Below are 22,409 nucleotides of genomic sequence, written 5' to 3' on the forward strand. Positions count from 1 at the left end.
TGGATCAAAGACATCTCCCAGTATAAACTGGGGAACAGGCCCTTTCATCCCTGCAATGCCAGCAAGTCAACAGGTTTGGCAGGGGCCAAAGGGATTATTATGGGGTTTAATTCAGGAAGATTTGTTTGCTTTGCCATCACTGGGACTCCATCCAGGTCACTGCAAGAGATGAACAGGCAGAGGCTGATAATTGCTCTGCGCCCCTCGGCTGCACTTTGACCACTGAATCGCTCCCAGTTCTGGCCTTGCAGCACAAAGAGAAATCCAAGTTATTTTAGTTATTCACCATTTTAGTTATTCACCATTCCCAAACACCTTTATTCTGTGCAACAACCCACGTTGGGATGGCTCATGGAACAACACGACGCCACGTCTTAAATCCGGGGGCTCGCAGCCGAGAGCCGATCGACGTTTCCGCGCACGGCAAAAGGGCACAAAAGCACAGACTATTCATTTTAAAGGGTTATAATTTGTTGGTGTAAGTAACTCAGAGTGCTTTGTGAAGGATCAATAGTTCACTAGGAGGTACAACCACCCAAACCCTGGAGCCAGGGAACACTCACTTGTCACGGCCACGTGCCGGTTGGCCTTCCCTTCGTCGATGACATCCAGAACTTCTTCAGGACTAGACACAAATCTTTCTGTACAACCCTAGGAAGAGGCAAGTGGGAATCAGAGGCATTCCTAGTGCTCCAAAAGCTGTCAGGAGGAGTATTTAGCACTAATGAACGAAATAATTAGGAGAAGCATCCCCATCCAGCAGGCTCGTTAGCGAGGCAATGGACCAAAACCTGCCTTTGGGTGACTTTCAGGAGTCCACGGGGTAAAACTTGGGAGGAAACTGCTCTTCACAAGATTAAAGACTCAGCCAAACCCAAACATGCAGCAGGAAATTTTCTCTATGTAGAAGACATACAACACATATTCCTGTTATTAATTTGGGTTGGATTTACATACCCAAATTAATTGTTCTCTCTCAAACTACAAGACAAGATGCAAAGTCCTTTTTCTCTGTCTCAATGCAACATTACTGAATACACTATTTTATCTTGGTTTTTTTGCCCCTCAGGCTGAGAATAAACAGAAAAATATTCTATGTGTATTATTAAGGCTCACATGTGTCCATAACAAACACATCACATTTAAGTGAGGGCTCAGAAATCCATAAAACTGATTCCTAACCCAACAAATCTGTCCTAAAGTACTACAAGATTAAAGCACCCGTGCAACAAGATATTAAAGAACAAAATTCTTCAGGTTGTTCTCCTTCATATCTGACATGAAAGGGGAATAGGAATACTTAAAATTTAACACCATACCAACAAAACGGAAATGTTCAAAGTCAGGCAAATAAAACAAACATGATTCAAGGCCATTAATATTTCAGGAAACTGTTTCAATCCAGGAGCCAGTACAACCTGAACATTTGAGGCTTCAAACACAAGCTGAATCATTTCAGGGGGATGGAAATGGAAATGTGCAAATAGATGCACGTGTGAGAAAGAAGGAAAAACTGAGGATTAAATGATCCTTTTACCTTAACATATGGGACTCTGTTTTTATCTTCATGTACAGCAAGGTTTGTCTTTGACACTAGGAAAGAAGATTGAGGTAATCAGGAACATTCCACATGTGTGAACTGTAGCCCTGGCAGGCACATTTTGAATGCATTAAATGTGTAAAACCCTCTTAACAGAAGCAAAGCAAGGAGTAATCTGAACTGAACGTGCTCTAAAACACTCTCCTTATTTTTTAAATACAGTTTTACTTTGAGAATATCAACTGCCAGAGAGGCTCAGACCTGCCTTGAGGTCTGTAAAACCCTCTGTGCTCACTGATTCATAGCCAAGCTCTGTAGCACTGCAGAGGCAGGTGCACAAGAGACAGATCAGATGATTTAAACTGCAAAACTCTCCTTCTCAAAGCCAGTCACACAGTTTAAATTTAATTCCCTCCCAAATAAAGTAACTGTTTCCCCTTAAGCACCAGTCAAGTCACTCAGCCACGTCAGAAACACAGAACTTACCATCCAGTAGGTCCCTTATTTTGTCCAAATATATCTCAAAGTAGGAAACCTAATTAAATAATCATAAACAGATTTAAACATTGGTGATTTAAAAATCTCTGTGCCTGTATTTCCATCTCTGTCAAAGCACCAAACTAAAATAAACCCCAGCTCCCACACAGTTTGAATTACATCCTTCTTGGGAACATAACTTGTATCTTGAATGATTTACAAGTCACTGATCCTTCTCCATTTATCAATGATTCAACAGAAAATTATACCAAAAAAAAAAACCCTTCAGGAAAATCTTATTTTTCTTTTTAACACGGGCAAAATTGACAAAAAATATTGAGCAGAGTCAATCAATTCATATTTTCATACTTTCATATCAGTGCAGGTGCATCATGAGAAGGGTCAGATTTGAGATCTGTAAAAGGTATATTGATATTGACCCCCACAAAAGCAGAAAGCACCTTTAACATAAGACTTACATAAGCCTAAACAATATATATATATATTAAATTAAACTTTTAAAGGAAGGTTTAAGCAATATTAAAGTTTTAAATTAAGCCCATGACTCTGTCATGAATCAAGAAGAAACTGAAAATCAGCTTTTCTCTAACAAAGAGACACAACTGCCCTAAGGAAAAAAAATTAAGAAGGAAAATGAATAAATGAGTCTTTTAATAAAAGGTATTTGACTTGCAGAAGCAAATAAAATGTGTTAGGGGAGTGGGGCCTAACCATTCCCTAAATAAGCTTCATCCAGGGATTATTTAACTAGAAAACTAGATGGTTAAATTCTAGGGATCAGTAAACTTACTATTTAGTAAAGTCTCATTTTCTCTCACCTGAAAAATAAATTATCTGGAGTTTTTATAGGGATGAGTCGATCTGCCTAAGTGATAATTGCCATTAAATACAGATATGTGTTGCTTTTGTGCCTTTACTTCCCCTGTGCCCCACTTAAAGCCAAGCTCTGGCCCAGCTCATTCCAGTTAAGCCAGACTTAACCCCACGTGCTTCTTATCATCCTATTAACACACTGCTGAGGACCAACACATGTTCCCCTCCCTGTTCTAAATGGATCTGTATTAAAGAGGGGGAGAAAAAAAAATGATATTAATTTTCAATGTTGGCTCAGTTATTAAAGGAGTGTGACAGTTTGGTTAAATCCTGGCTCCTGATGACAGAACAGGCATTTCTCTCCCTGACAGCTCCCTGCACAATCACTCACTCACTCCCTGCTATTTAGGCAGCTTTTCTGTTAAGATATTCATGGATGTCAACTATGATGGGAAGCCATTGAAACAATCCTGTGCTGGCAGAACATGATTTATAAAGTGATATCTTCTGCTGGGGCAGGAATTTACTACGTCTTGGGGTCTCCATCTGTTGGGATCATGTGGGAAAAGCTTTTGCAGGCAATGGAAAGAAACCAGTGGAAATCATTCCTGTGGAAGCCATTTGTGTGAAAATTCAGAGGTGTCTCTTCTCAAGGAGCTCAGTATTTTACAATTTAAGGTCTATTGAAGTGTTTAATGGTTTATTTGTACTTTAAACCACTGTTTAAACCACTGTCTGTTCTTCATGAGCACCCCACAAACAGGCCCTGCTAAGAAGGTTCTCAATATTGAGTCACTGCAGAAGAGCTGGTTCAGAGGCACCAGATTATTAAAATAAAAATATATATATATATATTCCCCCAGAAGTGCTTCAAGTGCTTTAGTGCAACCAGAACTAAAAAGCCACTTATCTCTTAACTTCTAGGCACGGGAAGGACAGAGAGCTCCGTTCTCAGGGAGCTCCATTCTCAGGGAGCTCCATTCCCAGGGAGCATCCCCCTCGGAAGAAGGGACAGTGCCTTCACATCTACCTCTGCTCAGCTACTGAACTTCACTGAAACCATCTAGGTGTGTTTTCTGTGGGTTTTTTTTGGGGGGACGACCCAGAGGACCCATTTTTCCTGCAATCCACTGGATAATTTTACTGATGGAAACGAACTGCAGCCTGACCCCGACTCTGCCAGATGGAGCAATGCCCCCCATGGCTGAGAGCTCCCCAGGAGATTGGATGAACAGTGGGAATTAAAGGTCACTCAGATAAATCTGAGAGATCATGTGGCTGGGATCAAGACAGGGACGTGGAAAAACATGGGTGTTCAAATGGAGCCTTAGAGCACCACCATAAAGAGCCCATAAATCAGCTTTTGAGCTAAAAATTACTTCTAAACATCCTCCCACGAATTGCCCAAAGCCACCTCTCCCCCATTTCAACCCCAAATAGTGTGCAGGGCTGTTTGTATCCTTGAGACAGCAGTATGTCAGTATTCCCACAAATGTCCTTCATGGTATTTATGGTCATTATTATTGGGGCTGAACTCCAGCCTTCGGAGAAGCCGCAGAGAAATCGGTGTTTTCTGACCGCGGTGGCTGGTTTTCCCAGGAAACTTGAGCAGGAAACACGCTCAGGAAAAACATTCCATCAACAACCAGCAGCTGGGTTGGGTTATTTCTAGGAAATATCCTCAGTAACGTGGTGATTTTTGAGGGAGGGAGGAAAGAATCCGCTGCGCGAGGGCAGATTTCCCGCCCGGCCCGACTTCCACCCGTCCCGTTACGTAACGTGTCGCTCCACATTTACCTTTATGTGGAACTCCAGGTTCTCATCCATGGAGTAGATGTGATCAAAGATGTCGTGTGCAATTCTTGGAATGATTCCCATGAGCTGAGGGTCGTGCAGTTTTCCCTGCGGATGCAAAACCGACCTGTTAATTCGGAAATCCTCCCTCGGGGACGAGAGGGGAGAGAGCTTTGTCCAAGCCTGCCCTCTTCCAGAGGGTCCCTATGGGTGTGTGTTGCTCTGGGGAGGGATTTACTCGATGTCAGTGCACAGAAACGTTGGAATTCCTCACCCCACGGAGCACCAATTTGTTCTGGCAGCTCCTGCCACTCTTTGCACCGTCACTCTCCGACCAAGGAGAGGAACAAACACAAACGAACACACAGATCACAGCCCGGTTAAAACCAGGTATTTGGGAACCTGGCAGCAACAAAAGGAGCATTAAACAATCCTGTTTCTCTTCCCCCACTATGCTACAGAGCAGAAGGAAAATCTGGGTTGTGAGGATTTGAGGATTACAATAATATATTCTGATTTGAGCTTGCTTGGGCCTATAGCCAGAGATCTGTGCCTCACAAACACTCCTGCTTTCCATATTCATTTGCACAACTACCTTCCTCTATTCTTTCCAGAAATGAATATTAACTAATCCCAACAATTTCCCTGGCTGCACAGCACTTGCATTGCTTTTTTTTTTTTTTCCCCCTAAGCCAGGCACGTAGAGGAGAGCTAACACCACTGGAAATGGAACAGAAATATTAATTTGGAAAAAAAAAACCTTTTCTGACTACAGCCTGGACTGTATTGTTATTTCTAAATGTTTTATGAAACTGTTTAAATATGCATTAACAAGTCAGTAGTCAAAGACTCCATCAGAACACGGTGTCCAGAACCTCTGACACACCTTTGGAATATATTTTTGGCCAATTAATACTGCCCAGAACAGCACAAAAAGGGTCTTACTCCAAACAGTGGTGGGGAATTATTACTTTTTGTAAATATATAGGGCAATGGTACAACTCCAAATTGCCAAAATTATTAAACACCAGCATTTTTTTTTTTTAGCAAAATGGGGAGAAAATTATACACACATGCACGTGGTTTTCAATATCATGTGTGTTTGTGAATGACTAGTGGGTCACATTGACCTGTTTTCCCAGTTTCCCCAGCCTTTATTAGCATACTCAAATATAGGCTTTTTAGACACTGCCTCATTTATCTAAAGCTGGTGAAATGACAGTCAACTTCTAAGCATCAACCCGGGGTGAAGGCAATTTAACACGAAGAACTGACATAACCTCTCCCTCCATCCCACAGCCTGTGTTTAAAGCAGTTTACTGGGTTTTTCTGCCCTTGAATTACATAAATATCTTGAAGCAGAAAAAAGAGGGAACAGAGATAAATCAGTTCACTTGCTGACTGCCATCCCCATAAAGCAGCACTCAGATGTACCTAAACTGCGAATATTTGGTTTATATTACACAAATAGTATCACCTTCTGCAGCAGAAGCACCATAACCAGTATCTTATTAAGCTACTCAAAAACTAAAAAATCCTTCCCAAGTGAGACACCATTTTATTCCAGACTTTGAGAATGAAAAAGGGGGTGGTTAAATAAAGTAAACCCTTGATGAAGAGGAAAACTTTATGTGCAAACACCCCCCAACACTTTGTTTGCCAGCACAGTGCTTTGCTCCAAAACACAGTGACAGCAGCACTATTTTCACACCATCCATCCTTTCTCCCTGAAAAAGTCCTTGAAAAGCTTTTCCCAAAGAGGGGAAAGGAGCTTTTCCTAAACCTGGATAAACAGAGATTTGTTGGTATTTCTTCAGGGCACACAAATCCAGCCAAAGCTGTGTCTACACCACAAAGTAAAGCAAAATTCAAAATACACTACAAAGTACAGCAACAGAGGCAGCTCCAGAACCAGGAATGCTCCAGTCATTCCATGCCCCTTTTCCCAGAGTGGCTTTGGGTTGTTACCTCAGAAAAAGGAGGCTTTGAACCCAAAGAGGTGCAAAATCACCTTTGGGATCGCTGTAGCCATAAACACGTCCCCTAATAATTGTTGGGAAGCGACAACTTGTAAAAGCATTTAATTAAACATTCTCCCAGCCCCAACAAGCCCCGTGATGAAAATGCTTTTATGTTTTCCTTTCCACAGCTCCTTCCAGCTCACAGGAGAAATCAAGCTGTAAAAACACGAGGTGTGCACGACACTCAGCCACTTCTACAACTTCTTGGGCTCAGATCTCCTCCCTTTTTAAGTCAAGAGAAACTTCAGAGGGTTTTTATTAAAATAAGAGGCCTCACTACAATTTATATCATCACCCACTGGTTTGGGTTGGAAGGGACCCTAAAGACCACCTAGTTCTAACCCCCTGCTATGGGCAGGGACACCTTCCACTAGAAGGGACAACCTGGAAAGGAAGAGCAAGGTAAAGGCACAATATTCCCTGGAAATCTGGAATAAAAAGAGAAAGAAACCACAAATACTCTCATGGATGCAGCTGTAACCTTGGGAAGAGTTTGGAGCTGCTGCAAAGCTGACACTGCATTAGGGGACTCCACCAAAGCCCCTGGACAGAGAGTTCTGTGCTCATCAAAGCCTCTGATTTTAAGCAGAACATTAATTTCCACATTTAAACACAGCAGGAGAAGTGCAACATTGGAGACAGAGCTGTTTCATTTCAGGATGTTGACATCATAACTACAGTTTGTGGGGGCCAAGCACTGAAAACTCTCCTATGAGGTCAAAGCCCATCAATTTAATCCCATGGGCAAAAAAAAATTGTGATTTTTTAAGCAGGTGTTTATCCTGCTATACAGGTGGCAACTCTTTTATTTAGACCTGTGTCTGTCAGAAAGCCCATCCTGGCTCTATTATGCCACCATATCCTCTTGAAGCTTAACACCAACACTAGGAAGTATTTCACATTTCACAGAAAATCCTCCATAACAGCTTTACCAAGAGGATTTACTATTTCTCCAACTTCAGACTTATTTTTTTTTTCCTTCCACAACATATTTTAGCAACTTTACAAGAGGATGTTAGGCTAAGAGGGGGGATTAAAGCTGAATGTAGACTTGATTCCACTCTAAAATGACAGCTTTCTCTTTATTAGAGCAGCGAACCGGCCGTTTTTTCTCCAGTCATTTTCTTTATCACAGCTTGTAATGCTGAATATAAATTGGCTTTAGGAGATCTTCCCCGTGCCATGTGGAAGCACCAGCTCGAGCCCTGCAGACATTTTGATTTAATTACACCCAGAGCTGGTGGATTACTCAGGACTGTGCCATCTGTGAGGGCTGAGCCAGTGATTTCCCCCACGCTCCCAAGGACGGGCTTAATTAGACCGGTTATTGCATCCTCCAGGAATGGAGCCATTTCACCAGGGCCCTCTGGCTTCCCTTGTCCTTTAACCTTCAGGTTAAAAAAACCATCTGGTGGTGTTAAACCCAGGAAAGGTCATTTTTTTCATCTCTCACTCGGCCAGACTTTGCTGTCGACCTGCAAAATCCGCGGTCGAGCCGAAACGCTCCGGGACGAGACAACCCAGTTTGGGAAGGAACAATCCCATGCAAGGATTAAATGCTTGAATGATCCTTCTTTTTCAGCAAAACTGGGATGTCTAAATGTCTTCCACACTGAACAGTTAAAAAAAAAAGAACCCAAACCAGAGGAAAAAAACCCCCCACACTCCATGAGGCAGAAAATGAACAGGCACAGGACTCCAGGCCCTGGAATTTGGGCTAATTTGGTGTAATTTCACCTAATTTCATATTCTCCTCCAAAGCAGCAATTCCAAACTCATCCATCTGCGCTGCAGAATGCCAGAGGGGTATTCCCAGAAGGGCAGTGCAAATGAGAAAACCAATAAGCAAGGCAGGAATTTTCATAAGCCTGCCTTGCAAAGGGAACTCTGCAGACAGACCCTTACTACTGTTTCCATTTGTGGCTTAACCAATCTCACCGAAGTCCTTTAAAATCTACACATCCCTGAGCTGGCAGGATGGTTTTTTTTTTACTCACAGTTTGTTAGTTTATTTAGATATCTGGAGATATCTCTTGGAAAAAAAAAACACTCCAGGCTGAATGAAATACTAAAGGCAGGAGAGGCTGAACGTTCCCAAATCTCTTTTTCTGTGTCACTCAGAGCTCCAAAGAACTGCCTTGTTCAGATAATTGGTACATAAAATCCTACTGCTGCTCCCAAACTGACTTAATATTCCCACTGTACCTCCATGGTGTGTGTTTTTCCTGATGATGTCTGTCCATAGGCAAAGATTGTGCCATTGTAGCCTTCCAGGACATCTGCAAGAAGAAGAAAAAACCAATTAAAACTCTCATTGACATCTTAAAGCTGAATTATCAGCCTTTCTTATGTCTTTACAGTGCTGAAGCTCAATTAGAAAATGTGTTTTTTTCAGTAAACAACGGGGAAAATATGGCATATGGAGCTAATTTTAGAACAACAACAAAAAAATCATACTAAAATCTAAATTAGAGAATTGCAGGATTATTGATTGCTTATTTTTCCAGGGAAAAAGTATCTCTGGACACTACATATCATCCAATACATCTGTGTAACATGGGAAAGGAAAACCTTAACTGCCTGCATTTTAAAGCAAAGAGAAAATTAAACCAATTCATGTATATTTCTTGCTATTAATGTCATATTATATTTCCCTTGCTGTATCACCCTCAACAGGTCGTGGCCTCATTAATTTATAAGTTTCCCCAAGTCTACAAAGCAGGAGAGCAAAGAAAGAGGAAAGTCAGATGAGCAGGAATTTGCTTTATTGAAAATAGACTCCTTTCAAGGCAGAAATAGTCATTTTATATTGCATTTAGATATAAAAATATCCATTTTTAACTTGGCAGTGCTTAATGCCCACAGGAGCTTTCAGAAATCTGGGAAGGCTGGAAAATATACTTCTGTTTCCCACCCTCTGGATCTCTACTAATAGAGGCTTCCAGGAAATAAATATATCTCTCTGTGTGTGTGTATTTATAGTAAATATATACACATGACTGTGTTATATATTATTAGATATGTCATATATATCATATTTACATAAACACACACAGAAAATATCTTAATTTGCATCTCCACATGTATCCAAGCAGGTGGTCCAGACAGGAAGGACAATTAAATAAAGATACATTAGAAAAATACAAAAAGGAATGAAGATGGAACAAGTATGGGGAAAAAAAATCAGAGAAAAAAAACCAGATAAAAATTATTTCAAAGAACAGAAATGGATTAAAAGAAAGGAAAGGGAAAGAGATTTATTTTTTTTCTGCTGCACAGACTCACATTTCCTGTGCAGCAAGACTAAGGATGAAATTGGAATGAAGCCATTTAAAACTAAATATTCTAATTAAACACAGAATATAATTTAGCATCGTCATCTGCTTATAAAAATAGAGCCACTGCTTATTTTTGCTTTAAGGAAATGACAGCTGAAATAAGCAATTAGAAATAATAATTGCACAGATAAAAAAATCTAGTGTAAGTGCTCCCTAAGAGTTCACTCCTACTATTTCTACTTTGTGCCAAATTGGGTTAAATTTAAAAAAAAAACAGTTTGAATTAAAAGAAAGAAAGGAGAAAAATAAAGAAGAAAAAGGGTATTAACTCCAGGTGGATCCAAGGTACCAAATCAAATCCATACAGAAACAAAGCCAAGGGGGAAAATAATCTGATTAATCAACTGTTATGCAAGAATATTGTTTAGAATTTGCATCAATGTGTGCTGAGGAAGCAGAGATAAGTAATTTACCTTCCCAATTAGCAAAATATACTTTATTCTGTAAAAAATTGCCCTTTTCATTGTGTGCAGTTAAATAAGTCAGAGGCCTCAGCAGCAGAAAAGGTTATTTTGGCTGGAAGGGTTTCCACTTTCAGTGACTTCCTGGACCATCTGCCCACTGATCCAGAGGGAAGCAGCCCCAGATAGGACAAAACTCCAGAGTGAGGGGAAAAAAACAGATTAACCAAGTGACTGAACTGAGATCAGTTGGGATTTTTACACACACACACACAAAAAAGTAAGTCCAAGTGCTTTTCTCAGTTCCTGGTCCAACTCCCCCCCTTCCTCCCTGATTTCCAGCTGAATTTCCCCTCCCCATAAAGGCCACTCAGCTGCTGCCAGATGTGCCTTTTCCTGAGGAGGGATGGAATAAATAACATTTTATCATCAAAAAAAAATGCAATGTCCAGTGGTGATTCCCCACACCCCAGTGTGTATTTTAGTATTTTATTATTTATCTATTAGATAGTACTTATTACTTTATTTAGTATTTTATTTAGTGTATTTTAGGAAAAAAAATGCAATCCTTAGTGGTCATTCCCCATAGCTCAGCGTGTTATTTTAGTATTTTATTTATTTATAAAAATTTATTTATAAAAATTTATTTATAAAAATATAAAATATTATTTATAAAATTTCTATTATTTATCTATTATCCAGAATTTAATATTTTATTTATTTGGGAATTTTATTTGGTTGGCTTTTTTTTAATTTTAGTATTTTATTGATTATTTTACTTTAGTATCTTCTTTAGTGTATTTTAGTAAAAAATGCAATCCCAGTGGTGATTCCCCACACCCCAGTGTGTTATTTTAGTATTTTATTTATTTTAGGAATTTATTATTTATTTATTGTACAGTATTTAATATTTTATTTATTTGGGGATTTTATTCGGTATTTTTTTTTTAGTGTTTTATTGATTATTTTACTTTAGTATCTTCTTTAGTGTATTTTAGGAAAAAATGCAATCCCAGTGGTGATTCCCCACATCCTAAGTGCGTATTTTCGTATTTTTGTATTTATTTATTTATTAATCATTTAGTATTTTATTTCTTTAATATTTTCTTTAGTGTTTTATTTCATATATTTCACTAAAATATGCATCACTCTCACTCCCCATCTTACACTCTCCTCTCCCCATCCTTCCTTTCTCTTCCTCCCCATCACTCTCCTCACTTTTCTAATCCCCTCTTCTCTCTTTTTCCTCCCATTTCTCTTTTTTTCCCCTCCCCACCAAACTTCTACGTGGAAGGTAACTCTGAGCTCTCCTTCCAAGCAGGACTTTGGAGAGTTATTTTCCTTCCTATTTATGGCACGAGGACAATTTACTCCCTGATTTAGCTCTTCCAAATCCCTCTCACCGAGGGTTTTATTCCTCTCACCATTTTCAGAGGAAACCAACTTCCACAGGGGATATAAATCCCCTCAAACAGCCCAGTGCTGCTCCTGTCAGCACACCCTGGAGTCCTGGAACAGCTTCCCAAACTTCCAAACAGCTGAGTGGTGTGTCAGCAACCCCAGCTGATGATCCCTCAACTCCAGCCCCACCAGTTTTATTAAAGGCTTACCCATCTGAAGGCAGAATTGCTGTAATCAGGCTCCCTCTGAGAAGAGGTAACTGAATTTTATGGCTCATTTTCACTCTCCAACAGCAACATTTTTGTTTCTCCCCTGATCACCTGGGTGGGACCAGGTTGGTTTGCTCCAAGTTGTTGGAGCAGGAGAACCGATTTCCTTCAGAACTGCACCCAGGGTTTGGAGCGGGGCTGCTCATTCCAGGGAGCTCTCCCAAGACAGGAGCTCTGAGCAGATCCAGCTCCATCCCTAAAACACCAGCAGGTCCTCCCACATGGCTCCAGCAGCTCCTGCACCTCTGTGCACACCCCCAGTATCTCCAGAATTCCCCAGTGTTCCCCACCCAGCCTTGGCTGGCTCTGACACCATTCCCACTGTCCACACACTTGGATTTAGAAACCAAAACCCAAGGACCAAACCCAGGGAGAGCACAGGGACAGCACACAAGGAACAACCAGAGCAGGGACTACTCAGAACCTCTGAGATGCTGCAACACGGTCACAGCACCAAGGCTGAGTTCAGGAAGGGTTTGGACAACACTCTCAGGGACAGGGGGGATTGTTGGGGTGCCTGTGCAGGGCCAGGAGTGGGACTTGATGATCCCTGTGGATCCTTTCCCACTCAGCATATTCCATGATGTTATGAATACCACCAGGGAGGGACCACCCAGCCTCGGGACCACGTGTGAGGTCTGAGGGTGATCTGGGAGGTGGGGGGTTATGGCAAGTGATAAAAATGCACCCAAAAACTCTGATTCTCAAACGAAAATTCAACAGCTCATGAAGGTTTTGTTTCAAACAAACAGGGTGTCATCTGAGAGGCACCTGTGTTCTCATTTCAATTTTAAATGCAAGCTCTGTGCATGCAAAGAAGAAACCAGTGCTTTCTACACTCTCCTTCCATAGTCCACCCTCCCACTCCAAGGTACAGATATTCCACGCTCATCCTGGACTGAACAGTCTCACACTGCACGAAGAAAACACTTGTTGTTCCTTATAGCACAAAAAGCAAGTGTTTGTGTGGAATAACACGAGGAGAAAGGAAGGAACAACTGCTGCGATTCCTTCAGCTCTTCTGTGGTTATTTTTTTTTACCCAGACAAGCCCCAGAAAAAAGGAAATGCTTGGGATCACTAATTACTAAATTCCCACCCAGACACCGAAACATTTATTATCCAGTCTTTAAACGGCTCGAGGGGACAGGGAGACATCTCTTTCCCTCCCCCCAAGCAGGGATAAGCAAAGACAACACCTACCTTTAACAATCTGCTTGGCACAGGCATTATAAACTTGTTCCTGGGTTGTGTTGGGAGGTAACACTCTATCAAAGACATACGGCTTCCCTTGCTGCAAACAGAAGAGGAACTCATAAGATAAAGCACATTTAACACAGTTTATAATCCCAATTTAACAGGCATCAGGAAATGCAGAGTTTCTCACAAAGGGAGCCATTCAGTGCAATATTTTGTGGCCTAAACAGATGTGACATCTCGTGTGCTCCAAACCCATCTTTTCTAGAGCTGGCAAATAAAACGTGGCATATGTTTCCTGTGTGCTCACATTTGGGTCAGCAGGGAGGGCTGTGGGACACAATGAGCTGAAATATCAGCAAGAGTTGGTTATTTCCTCCTGGGAGTTACAGGGGAATAGCCACGTAAATATTGAGGGGGAAGCCATGTAAATATTGGGGGAATAACCATGGTAATATTGGGGGAATAGCCACATAAATATTGGGGGAATAGTTGTGTAAATATTGAGGGAATAGCCATATAAATATTGGGGGTATATCCATGTAAACATTGAGGGGAAAGCCATGAAAATATTGGGGGAATAGCCACATAAATACTGGGGGCATATCCACGTAAATACTGGGGGAACAGCCATGAAAATACTGTGGGGAAAGTCATGGAAATATTGGGGGAACAACCACATAAATATTGGGGGGATATCCATACAAATTCTGGGGGAATAGTAATGTAAATACTGGAGGGATAGCCATGGAAATATTGGGGGAACAGCCATGGAAATATTGGGGGAATAACCATGCAAATATTGGGGGAATAACCACGTAAATATTGGGGGGATATCCATGTAAATACTGGGGGAACAGTCATGTAAATATTGGGGAAATAGCCACAAAAATATTGGGGGAATAACCACATAAATATTGGGGGAATAGTCATGTAGATATTGGGGGAATAATAATATAAATACTGGGGGAATAATGATGTAAATACTGGGGGAATAGCCATGGAAATATTTGCAAAGGGTTTGCTGCTCATCACCGAAAACTAGTGAGAGACTTGGTGTGAGAAAAGCACTCAGAGCTGAGAGAATCTGAAGTTTGCAGGTCCTGAGAGCTGGTTGTGCCGAGTCTGGGGTGGCCCAGCCCAGTCCCAGCACTCTACTGGTGTCATTTCTAGGCTAAACATGTAAATGTGTCAATAAAACCCCCGATCAGACCCAAACCAGGCTGCCCATCGGGCTGTTATGCTGCTCTAAGTTTGTTTTTTATTCAGAAGTCGTCGTGATTTTTATCCTTAGCCCCAACAAACAACGAGATGCTGTGTGGAAACCCCACAGTGACATTTTGGACCATTTCCCCTTGGAGCTGCCCTGATTCCCAGGTGACACCAGGACTGACACTTATTCACATGGATACAACTTGCACATGCATTTTGATTCCTCTTTGCGGCGAGTCTAATGGGTTACAAGGCAAACACGCATCACCACCCCTAAAAATAGAGCTGCCTGACACTTAAAAGGCCAATCAATCCTTCAGACAGCAGCTCTGCTCCCTACAACCCAACAACAAGCACGACATTTGCATTTAAAACACGCACCCTTCCTTTAAAGCTGCACTAAGAGGATGTGTAACATCCTTCTCATCTGCCATCAGAGACCTGACACCGACTTAACGAGGCCTTCAAAGCTAACGAGGTGGCTGGTACCCGATGCAGGAGGTTGTTCTGTCGTGGGGATGTGCCACTCGTGTGCCACTCCAGCAGCTGTTCCAGTGCTCTGCTCAATTAACCATTTTTGTCACACTTTGATTTGACTTCAAGCAGATCAGGAGCTTCCCCTCTGCCTGCTCCTGAGACTCAGCTGAGCAGCAGCCACGGGGGAGAAGGAGACAGGGAGGTGTTGGATGGCTGGGTGTGTGCCTGGTGTTTCAGCCCAGGATTTCGGAAATCAAGGGTAAGGAGGCAATTTGTAAGTTGTTTAGTAAATAATTTGTGGGTTTGTGCTGAAAACTGGGCCACCCCAAGCACCCACTCGGTGAGAGACAACCCCGAAGAGGTGACCCAGACCAACACCACTGATGCAGCCCCTGATCATGTGTGTTCATGTTCCATCCTGAGACTTTGGGTTTCAAGGGTAACAAGGCAATTTATAAGTTGTTTAGTAAATAATTTGTGGGTTTCTGCTGAAAAATGGGCCACCCCAAGCACCCACTTGGTGAGACTCAATCCTGACAAGGAGACTTGGACAGACATCACTGATGCAGCCTCTGACCCCAGTGTGTTCATATTTTGCCCTGGGATTTCAGAACTCAGGGATAAGAAGGCAATTTATAAGTTGTAAATAATTTATAGTAAATAATTTGTGGGTTTGTACTGAAAACTGGGCCCCCCAAGCACCCACACAACCCCAAAGAGGTGACTCGAGCCAACACCACTGACACAACCCCTAATCCCAGTGCAATGTGTGTTCATGTTTCACCCCAGCATTTCAGAACTCAAGGGTAAGGAGGCAATTTGTAAGTTGTTTAGTAAATAATTTGTGGGTTCCTGCTGAAAACTGAGCCCTCAAGCACCCACTTGGTGAGACACAACCCCAGCAAGGAGACTCAGACCAACATCACTGATGTTGATCCTGCAGCCCCTGATCCCCGTGTGTTCATATTTTGCCCTGGGATTTCAGAACTCAAGGATAAGAAGGCAATCTTTAAGTTGTTTAGTAAATAATTTGTGGGTTTCTGCTGAAAACTGGGCCACCCCAAGCACCCACTTGGTGAGACACAACCCCGAAGAGGCGACTGGGACCGACAGGACTGATGCAACCCCGATCCCAGGTCTCACTCCCAGGAATGTGGGGGCACCCAGACAGCACCCACCCCAAACTCTGCCTCTCCACAGCTCCTCATGGCCAGGGCACACTGTGGCTCTCAGCAAGACAGAGCTCTTCACTCCCAGGATGAAAAGGGCTGCCCAGCCCTGCTATAACTATTCCAGAACAATGCAACTTTTTGCCTCCTTCCCCCCATTTTGCTCATCCCAAGCACTTAGGCAATAATCCCTAACTCAAGAGGCCAAACCCCACATGGACACACAACCCCAGACATCCCCTTATCCCATTTATTTCCTTCATGCCTGAGTTGAGGCTTAGACAGCAATGTCAGCTCATCATCCCACCGTGGGAAGCACAGCACTCCAGGCAAACACCACTCTGGTGCAATCAATCCAGCTCTTCCAGTGCCTGGAATGTCAGAGAGCCCCCCCCAAAAAAGCAATCCCATCATAACTGTGCTCCACTGCCTGCAAAGTGTTATTTATCTGCCAGACTGAAAAGCTGCACAGGCAAAGCAGCAGCTCACGGATCAGATTTCTTCCTGGGGATTTTTGTTTGGGAAGCTGAAAGGCTGGAAAACTCACCCCTGGTACCTGAAGAAAATAAATGGATGTGAAGGACAAAATGACTGCACAAAGTGAGAGCAGTTATGGGTTTTTTTGGGGGAGGATTTTGTGCTTCACCTCCACAAAGGCAACTAAAGGCTCGTGCTCTGTCCCGTGAGGGAGGGAAGAGGGACAGACCCTCTGCCCACCCTCAGCTTGAGGGTTTGTGCTTCTTTTGCTCTGCCACCACTTCTTTTCCATCCTAAACTCCCTCAACCCCCTTCTCCTCACCTTCACCACCAGCTCCTCATGCTCCTCCCTCATTCCTTGTTCAGGAGCTCCTGCCTGGATCTCTGATGTTGGAGAAATGTTGGGCACTCCCCATGTCCCCCCCTCACCCTGTCCAGCTTTGGGACCCTTCCTTCTGTCTCCTCGTGCTCCTCTCCTCACCACCACACCCACCAGCTCCAGGCTTCTATGTTTTGGGGTGGATTTTTTTTAGGTTTTGTTCCTGTTATTGTTATAATCTCTTAATTTTTTCACAAACTTTCCTCAAAGGCAACAAAAGCCAAACCCACCCTACAGAAACAACACGCTGGCAGATCCAAAAGGTTTACTCCAGAACAGAGAGGGAGGGTGAGCAAACACAAACATCCCCTGGATTTTTAGCCTGATCCCAAGCAGTCCTTTTTTCTTCCTCCCCATTGTCATCTTCAGAAATAACATCACTGTTGGTTTTTGTTTTTTTTTTTCAAATGTAACTCAGCTTGAATTAAACACCAAAATCAGGAAGCAATTCGAGGAAGCAATAAGCAGCCAGAAATAAAATGTTATTTTCTGAGCTATGCCAACGATTTTATCCGTGCACCTCCTCCATACATTATTTCCCAAACTTTCTCATTACATGCAGTGTATTATCTCTCATACATAAATCACATCATCCTTCCTATGCAATTGCTTCCTACAGTCCCCCTGACAATCTGTTCCATTAACTTGTGCCACTGCTGCATAATGGCTGGGATAAGTGCTCCAATCCACCCACACAATTCCTGCTGAAGTTGTATTGACAGCAAGATGGATTCTGCTCTGGCCCTTCAATAGCACCAAGGATTGTCTTCATAGATATTGCCAATTATTATTTCACTGGCTTAACGTTTTCAAGGTTTCCTATTGAGTTTACAGGCTTGGTATTTTAAAAGGAAAAAAAAAAAAAAAAAAGGAGGATTTCACAAGTACCAAAAGGATTTTAACCATAAATTCCAAATTTACCAAATTTTACAAGCACCATCACAGAGCTGTACTGTCAACAGAAGCTAATACAGTCTCAATTAAAAAAATAAATAAAATAAAATACCTCTCAGCTCTCTGAAATTCCACCCAGACAGGAAATGAGGAGTTCCCAGTGCTAAGAATGAGAAGCCCTAATATAATTCCATACTTAAATCCCTGTGATCTTCAGGTAGAAGTTGAGGGTCGACTCCACCCATGGATTGTGAGATGACACCTCACCTTCAGGCATCTGAATCCACAGCCCCATCCCCGAAGTCCTCCTAAAAAGGTGAGGTGGCTCAGGACAGAATTCCCAAGAGCCAGCAGGGAGCTCAGGGATAGAATTGCTTAAGTAGAAAAGAGGAAGAGAGAATACAAACTGCTGGGTTTCTTTGATTTTGGGGGGCTGTGAGGAGACATTCGGGTGTGATGAGGAGTTTTAGCCTGAAACCATCCCCTAAAATTAGAGATATCACTGAAATTTCTCACAAGAGAGGCACAGGTTTGTTCTGCTTGAGCAGACAACACATCCCAAGGAGCACAAGAGCACAGAGGCAGGAGGGGGTCCCAGAGAAGTTTCCCAGAGAAGCTGTGGCTGCCCCTGGATCCCTGGGAGTGTCCAAGGCCAGGTTGGAGCAACCTGGGCTAGTGGAAGGTGCCCCTGCCCATGGCAGGGGGTGGCACTGGATGGGCTTTAGGGTCCCATTCCAACCCAAACCTCTCTGGGATGCTCTGAGCCAGGAAGAACCATCCTGACAGGGCAACATTTCAGGATGACACCAGAGTTTAGGGATGTCTGTGGGAGGACAATGGCAGGGAAAGGGAGTGATGTGGGTGATTTAGGGAGGAACCAACATGGGATGAAGGGGGAAAAGCACCAGCTCTGTGAGGAGGCTGCTGGTCACCCTGCTTGTCTGGCTGTGCCCCACATCCCATCAGCACAGTCCTATCCTCTTCCAGAATTCCTTTCTAACTCTCTTCCTGGGTGAGAGACTTCACTCTGGGTGCATCCATGTTTATGGGGCCCTAAGGACCAGCAACCAAAGTGGGACCACAGGTCACAAGGTCCACGTGTCCGTGCTTCCAGCTGCATCCCTGTGCCAGGAGGTGTGGAAAGGGGCTCAGCAGGAGCAGGAGGGTTCTTTTCCCCCCCTTTATCCCTGTGAAAGAGCTGCAGTGAGCCATGGAATCATCAGCTGGGGAAAGCCTTTGGTCCCTGCAGAGACCAGGGCTCAGTTTATCGGACGGATCGTTTGGCAAACCGTGACTGTGCTGAATCCCTGTCACTGTTATCCTGGCTCCCTGTCCAGCTCCAAGGGTTTTACTGATGCAGCTGGAATGACCTGTGAGTGGGTTTGACTGGCTGCACACGATGCCACTGCCAGAGCACCCAGGTAACAGCACCACGTGACGTGCAGCAGCTTAATTAACGTGGCCAATTATTTCCCAGATAAGTTTTCCCTCCCCTAAGTGCTCTTGTAGGAAAGGTTTTATAAATAAAAGATGGGTAATTGCAGGCCTGGAAGATGGAATTTTTCAGAGAGGGGAGAAAGCAAATTATCACCAGTGGCAATTCCATTTTTCAGTCCAGGCACGTCCTGCACTGCACCGAGTTTCTCCTGCAGAAGGTGGAATAAAACACATTCCTTCCCTCCAGCCCAGAGAGCAGGAATTCAAGTCTTCACTCCCTTTGAAAATGCAGAGGCCACACTGACTGAACACTTCTTCCATTCCCAAGTGGGATAAATAGCTGGCCCTGCAAATCCCCCCTGGAATTGCACTGAACTTATGAGACAGAGGGAATTCTTTTCCCCACAAGCTACAGAGGTTCTGCAGCTCCAGGGTTGTTACAGTGTTGTTGGTAAAGCCCAAGGAATAAACAGGTTCTATTCTCCTAAAGCCATTTATCTCTACTGAGAATCAAAAACATGGTTACAAACAGAGGGAGAAAATAGAAGCATGTAAGAAAAGCAGTTAAATTCAGTTATTATGTTAAATTCAGTTATTACATTTTCCCCTTATTCTGTTGCACTGACTAAGGAAATGCCACTGCCATCCCAATCCATTTTCTGTGTCATCTTGCCCTATAAAAACACTGCAACAGCAGCAAATCACCCAGTGGATGAAATTTCTGAATTTGCCTGGGTTAAAAAAAAAAAAAAAAGGAAATTTATTCAGAATAAACCTAAATAAGCCAAATAGTCATACCAAGTTGTCCAAAAAAAAAAAAAAAAAAAGCTTAAATCTTGCTAATATTCCCAAAAACTCATTTGGAAAATAAATTAAACCATGTATGATCAGGCACTGCAGAGCAATCTGAGACAAACTCAGCATTTCTTTTGCATAGAGGGCTTAATTATTGATCTACTTTATGAATATTTCTGTGGAGCTGATGGAGTTTGGCTCGTGGCCAGTGATCCACTTTTAGCTCTCCCTGCCAGCAGAAAGAACCTTTAACTCCTTGAAAAAAAAAAACCAAAACCAAAAAAAACAACAAAAAACCCCAACACTTCAGAAAGCCTTATTTTATTTTGCTAAAGATCTGCAATTTAGGAAATCAAACCTTAGAAGCTTATTTTAAAGCCTTTCTTCCACGTGGAAAAAAGGCTCTTAAAGAAACTTTATAGGAATTTTAAGTATAAAAAGCTCCCAAAACAAAGGCAACTGTTAAATAATCCTCTTGAGCAACATTTTTTATAGTTCTGACACAGCAATACTCTGAGTCACAGCTCTCTCATTATTATTATTGACTTGTACTGGTGCAAACTAGTGCAAGTTATCCAAATTTTTCCTGGTTTTTACCAGGCTCCAGCATTCCAAACAACCTACCCTACTTCCTTGTAGCAATGGGATAAGAGAATCTGACAATTTATTTGGTATATAAACCAATGCAAACTAACAGCTTAGAAAGGAAATACAGAAAACATTCTTTGGAGAAGAGAAAATGAATTCAGGAAGCCTGAGACTCCTCCAGCTAAAGGTCTCGGGATTTTAGGAGCAGTTGAGAATGAAAACAATGAATATTAGGAAAAGTTTATTCCCAGAGAGGGTGATCAAGCACTGGAACAGGTTCCCAGGAAAGTGGTGGAGTCCCCATCCCTGGAGGGATTTAAAAGCCATGTGGATGTGGCACTTGGGGACCTGGGGCAGTGCTGGGGGAATGGTTGGACTGATGCTCTTAAAGGGCTTTTCCAACCCAAACCATCCCGTGGTTTTCGTGATTCATTTCTATTTTGTAAAATTCAGTGCTTCAAAACTGGTTGGAAACGGCTGGTTTTTTGTTATCTGGAGAACACTGTGATTTTCTCTGACCAAAAATTACAATTTCACAGCCAGAAAACAATGCAGGAAAACCTCCCTCAGGCAGCATCTCGGGGCAGCAACAGAAGGGGGGTCAGACAAGGCCATCGTGGGTGGGGACTGTGGGAATAAGCTGTGTGGAGCAGGTTGTCAGGGTTTATAATAACCCAACAAAAAAGCAGAACAGGTGAACATTTCAAAACAAAGCAGTTTTGGTGCCGGTCCCGAGGAAGCTCCACCTCGGGAGAGCAGAGCACAAACCAGCCCAAACTACATCTCAATTCTGCCCTGGCAGCCTCTGTGTTAATCTCTGCTTTGTTAAACATATCACTTGCAGATTTATGGGGCAACTGGGTGGCTCAGGAGATTAGTAATGGGATCCTGAGCGCTGTCAGTCGAGGATTCAAATCCACCCCGGGTCAGGAGGGGTCACGACCAAACCAGAGGGCACCGCCGGCCCTGGGAGCAGCTTTGCTGTCAGCGTGCTCTGAAAAGCAAGGGCTGGAGGGGGATCAGGGAATAATCCTCACCACTGGTCGTGGGGTGTCCCGTCAGGGCGGATAAACCCTGGAAAAGGGAACAAGGGAGATCCTTGCACCCCACTGCCCACGTTTGTTCCGCGGAGAAAGCGCTTCCCGAGCACCCTGTGGCACTTGCAGCTGGGCTTTAGTCTCCTTCAGGGATTAATCCAGAGCCACTAATTCACTGGGTGAGGGAATCCTGAGGGGGGAATTCCTGGGGGTCTCAATTCCTGGGGGGTCACCTCGAGTGCTGTGTCCAGTTCTGGGCCCTCAGCTCAGGAAGGACATGGAGGGGCTGGAGCAGGGCCAGAGGAGAGCAACGAGGCTGGGGAAGGGACTGGAGCACAAGTGCTGTGAGGAGAGGCTGAGGGAGCTGGGGGGGCTCAGCCTGGAGAAGAGGAGGCTCAGGGGAGACCTCCTCACTCTCTGCAACTCCCTGACAGGAGGGGGGAGCCAGGGGGGGTTGGTCTCTTTTCCCAGGCAACCATCAGCAAGACAAGAGGGCTGGGTCTGAAGCTGTGCCAGGGGAGGGTTAGGTTGGATATTAGGAAGAATTTCTTTGCAGAGAGGGTGCTCAGCCATTGGAATGGGCTGCCCAGGGAAGTGGTGGATTCTCTGTCCCTGGAGGTGTTTAAGGACAGACTGGATGTGGCATCAGTGCCATGGGCTGGGAACCACGGCG

At 43.4% G+C, this 22,409-nt stretch overlaps 1 protein-coding gene across 1 annotated transcript in view; it reads right to left on the reverse strand.

The window, feature by feature from the left end:
* Positions 1–16,961, reverse strand: part of KIF5C (kinesin family member 5C) — a 51,524-nt gene extending 34,563 nt beyond the window's left edge. Inside the window, exons 1-7 of the mRNA XM_029962191.1 lie at positions 16,929–16,961; positions 13,278–13,368; positions 8,872–8,945; positions 4,649–4,753; positions 2,027–2,075; positions 1,538–1,593; positions 564–651 (exon numbers count right to left, since the gene is read on the reverse strand). Of these exons, the coding sequence (XP_029818051.1) occupies positions 564–651; positions 1,538–1,593; positions 2,027–2,075; positions 4,649–4,753; positions 8,872–8,945; positions 13,278–13,368; positions 16,929–16,961 (496 nt within the window). The remainder of the gene's footprint in view (positions 1–563; positions 652–1,537; positions 1,594–2,026; positions 2,076–4,648; positions 4,754–8,871; positions 8,946–13,277; positions 13,369–16,928) is intronic.
* Between the last annotated feature and the right edge of the window lie 5,448 nt (positions 16,962–22,409).

Source organism: Manacus vitellinus, unplaced genomic scaffold, assembly GCF_001715985.3.
Source record: "Manacus vitellinus isolate BGI_N305 unplaced genomic scaffold, ASM171598v3 scaffold_43_pilon, whole genome shotgun sequence".
In the NCBI taxonomy this organism is placed as follows: domain Eukaryota; kingdom Metazoa; phylum Chordata; class Aves; order Passeriformes; family Pipridae; genus Manacus; species Manacus vitellinus.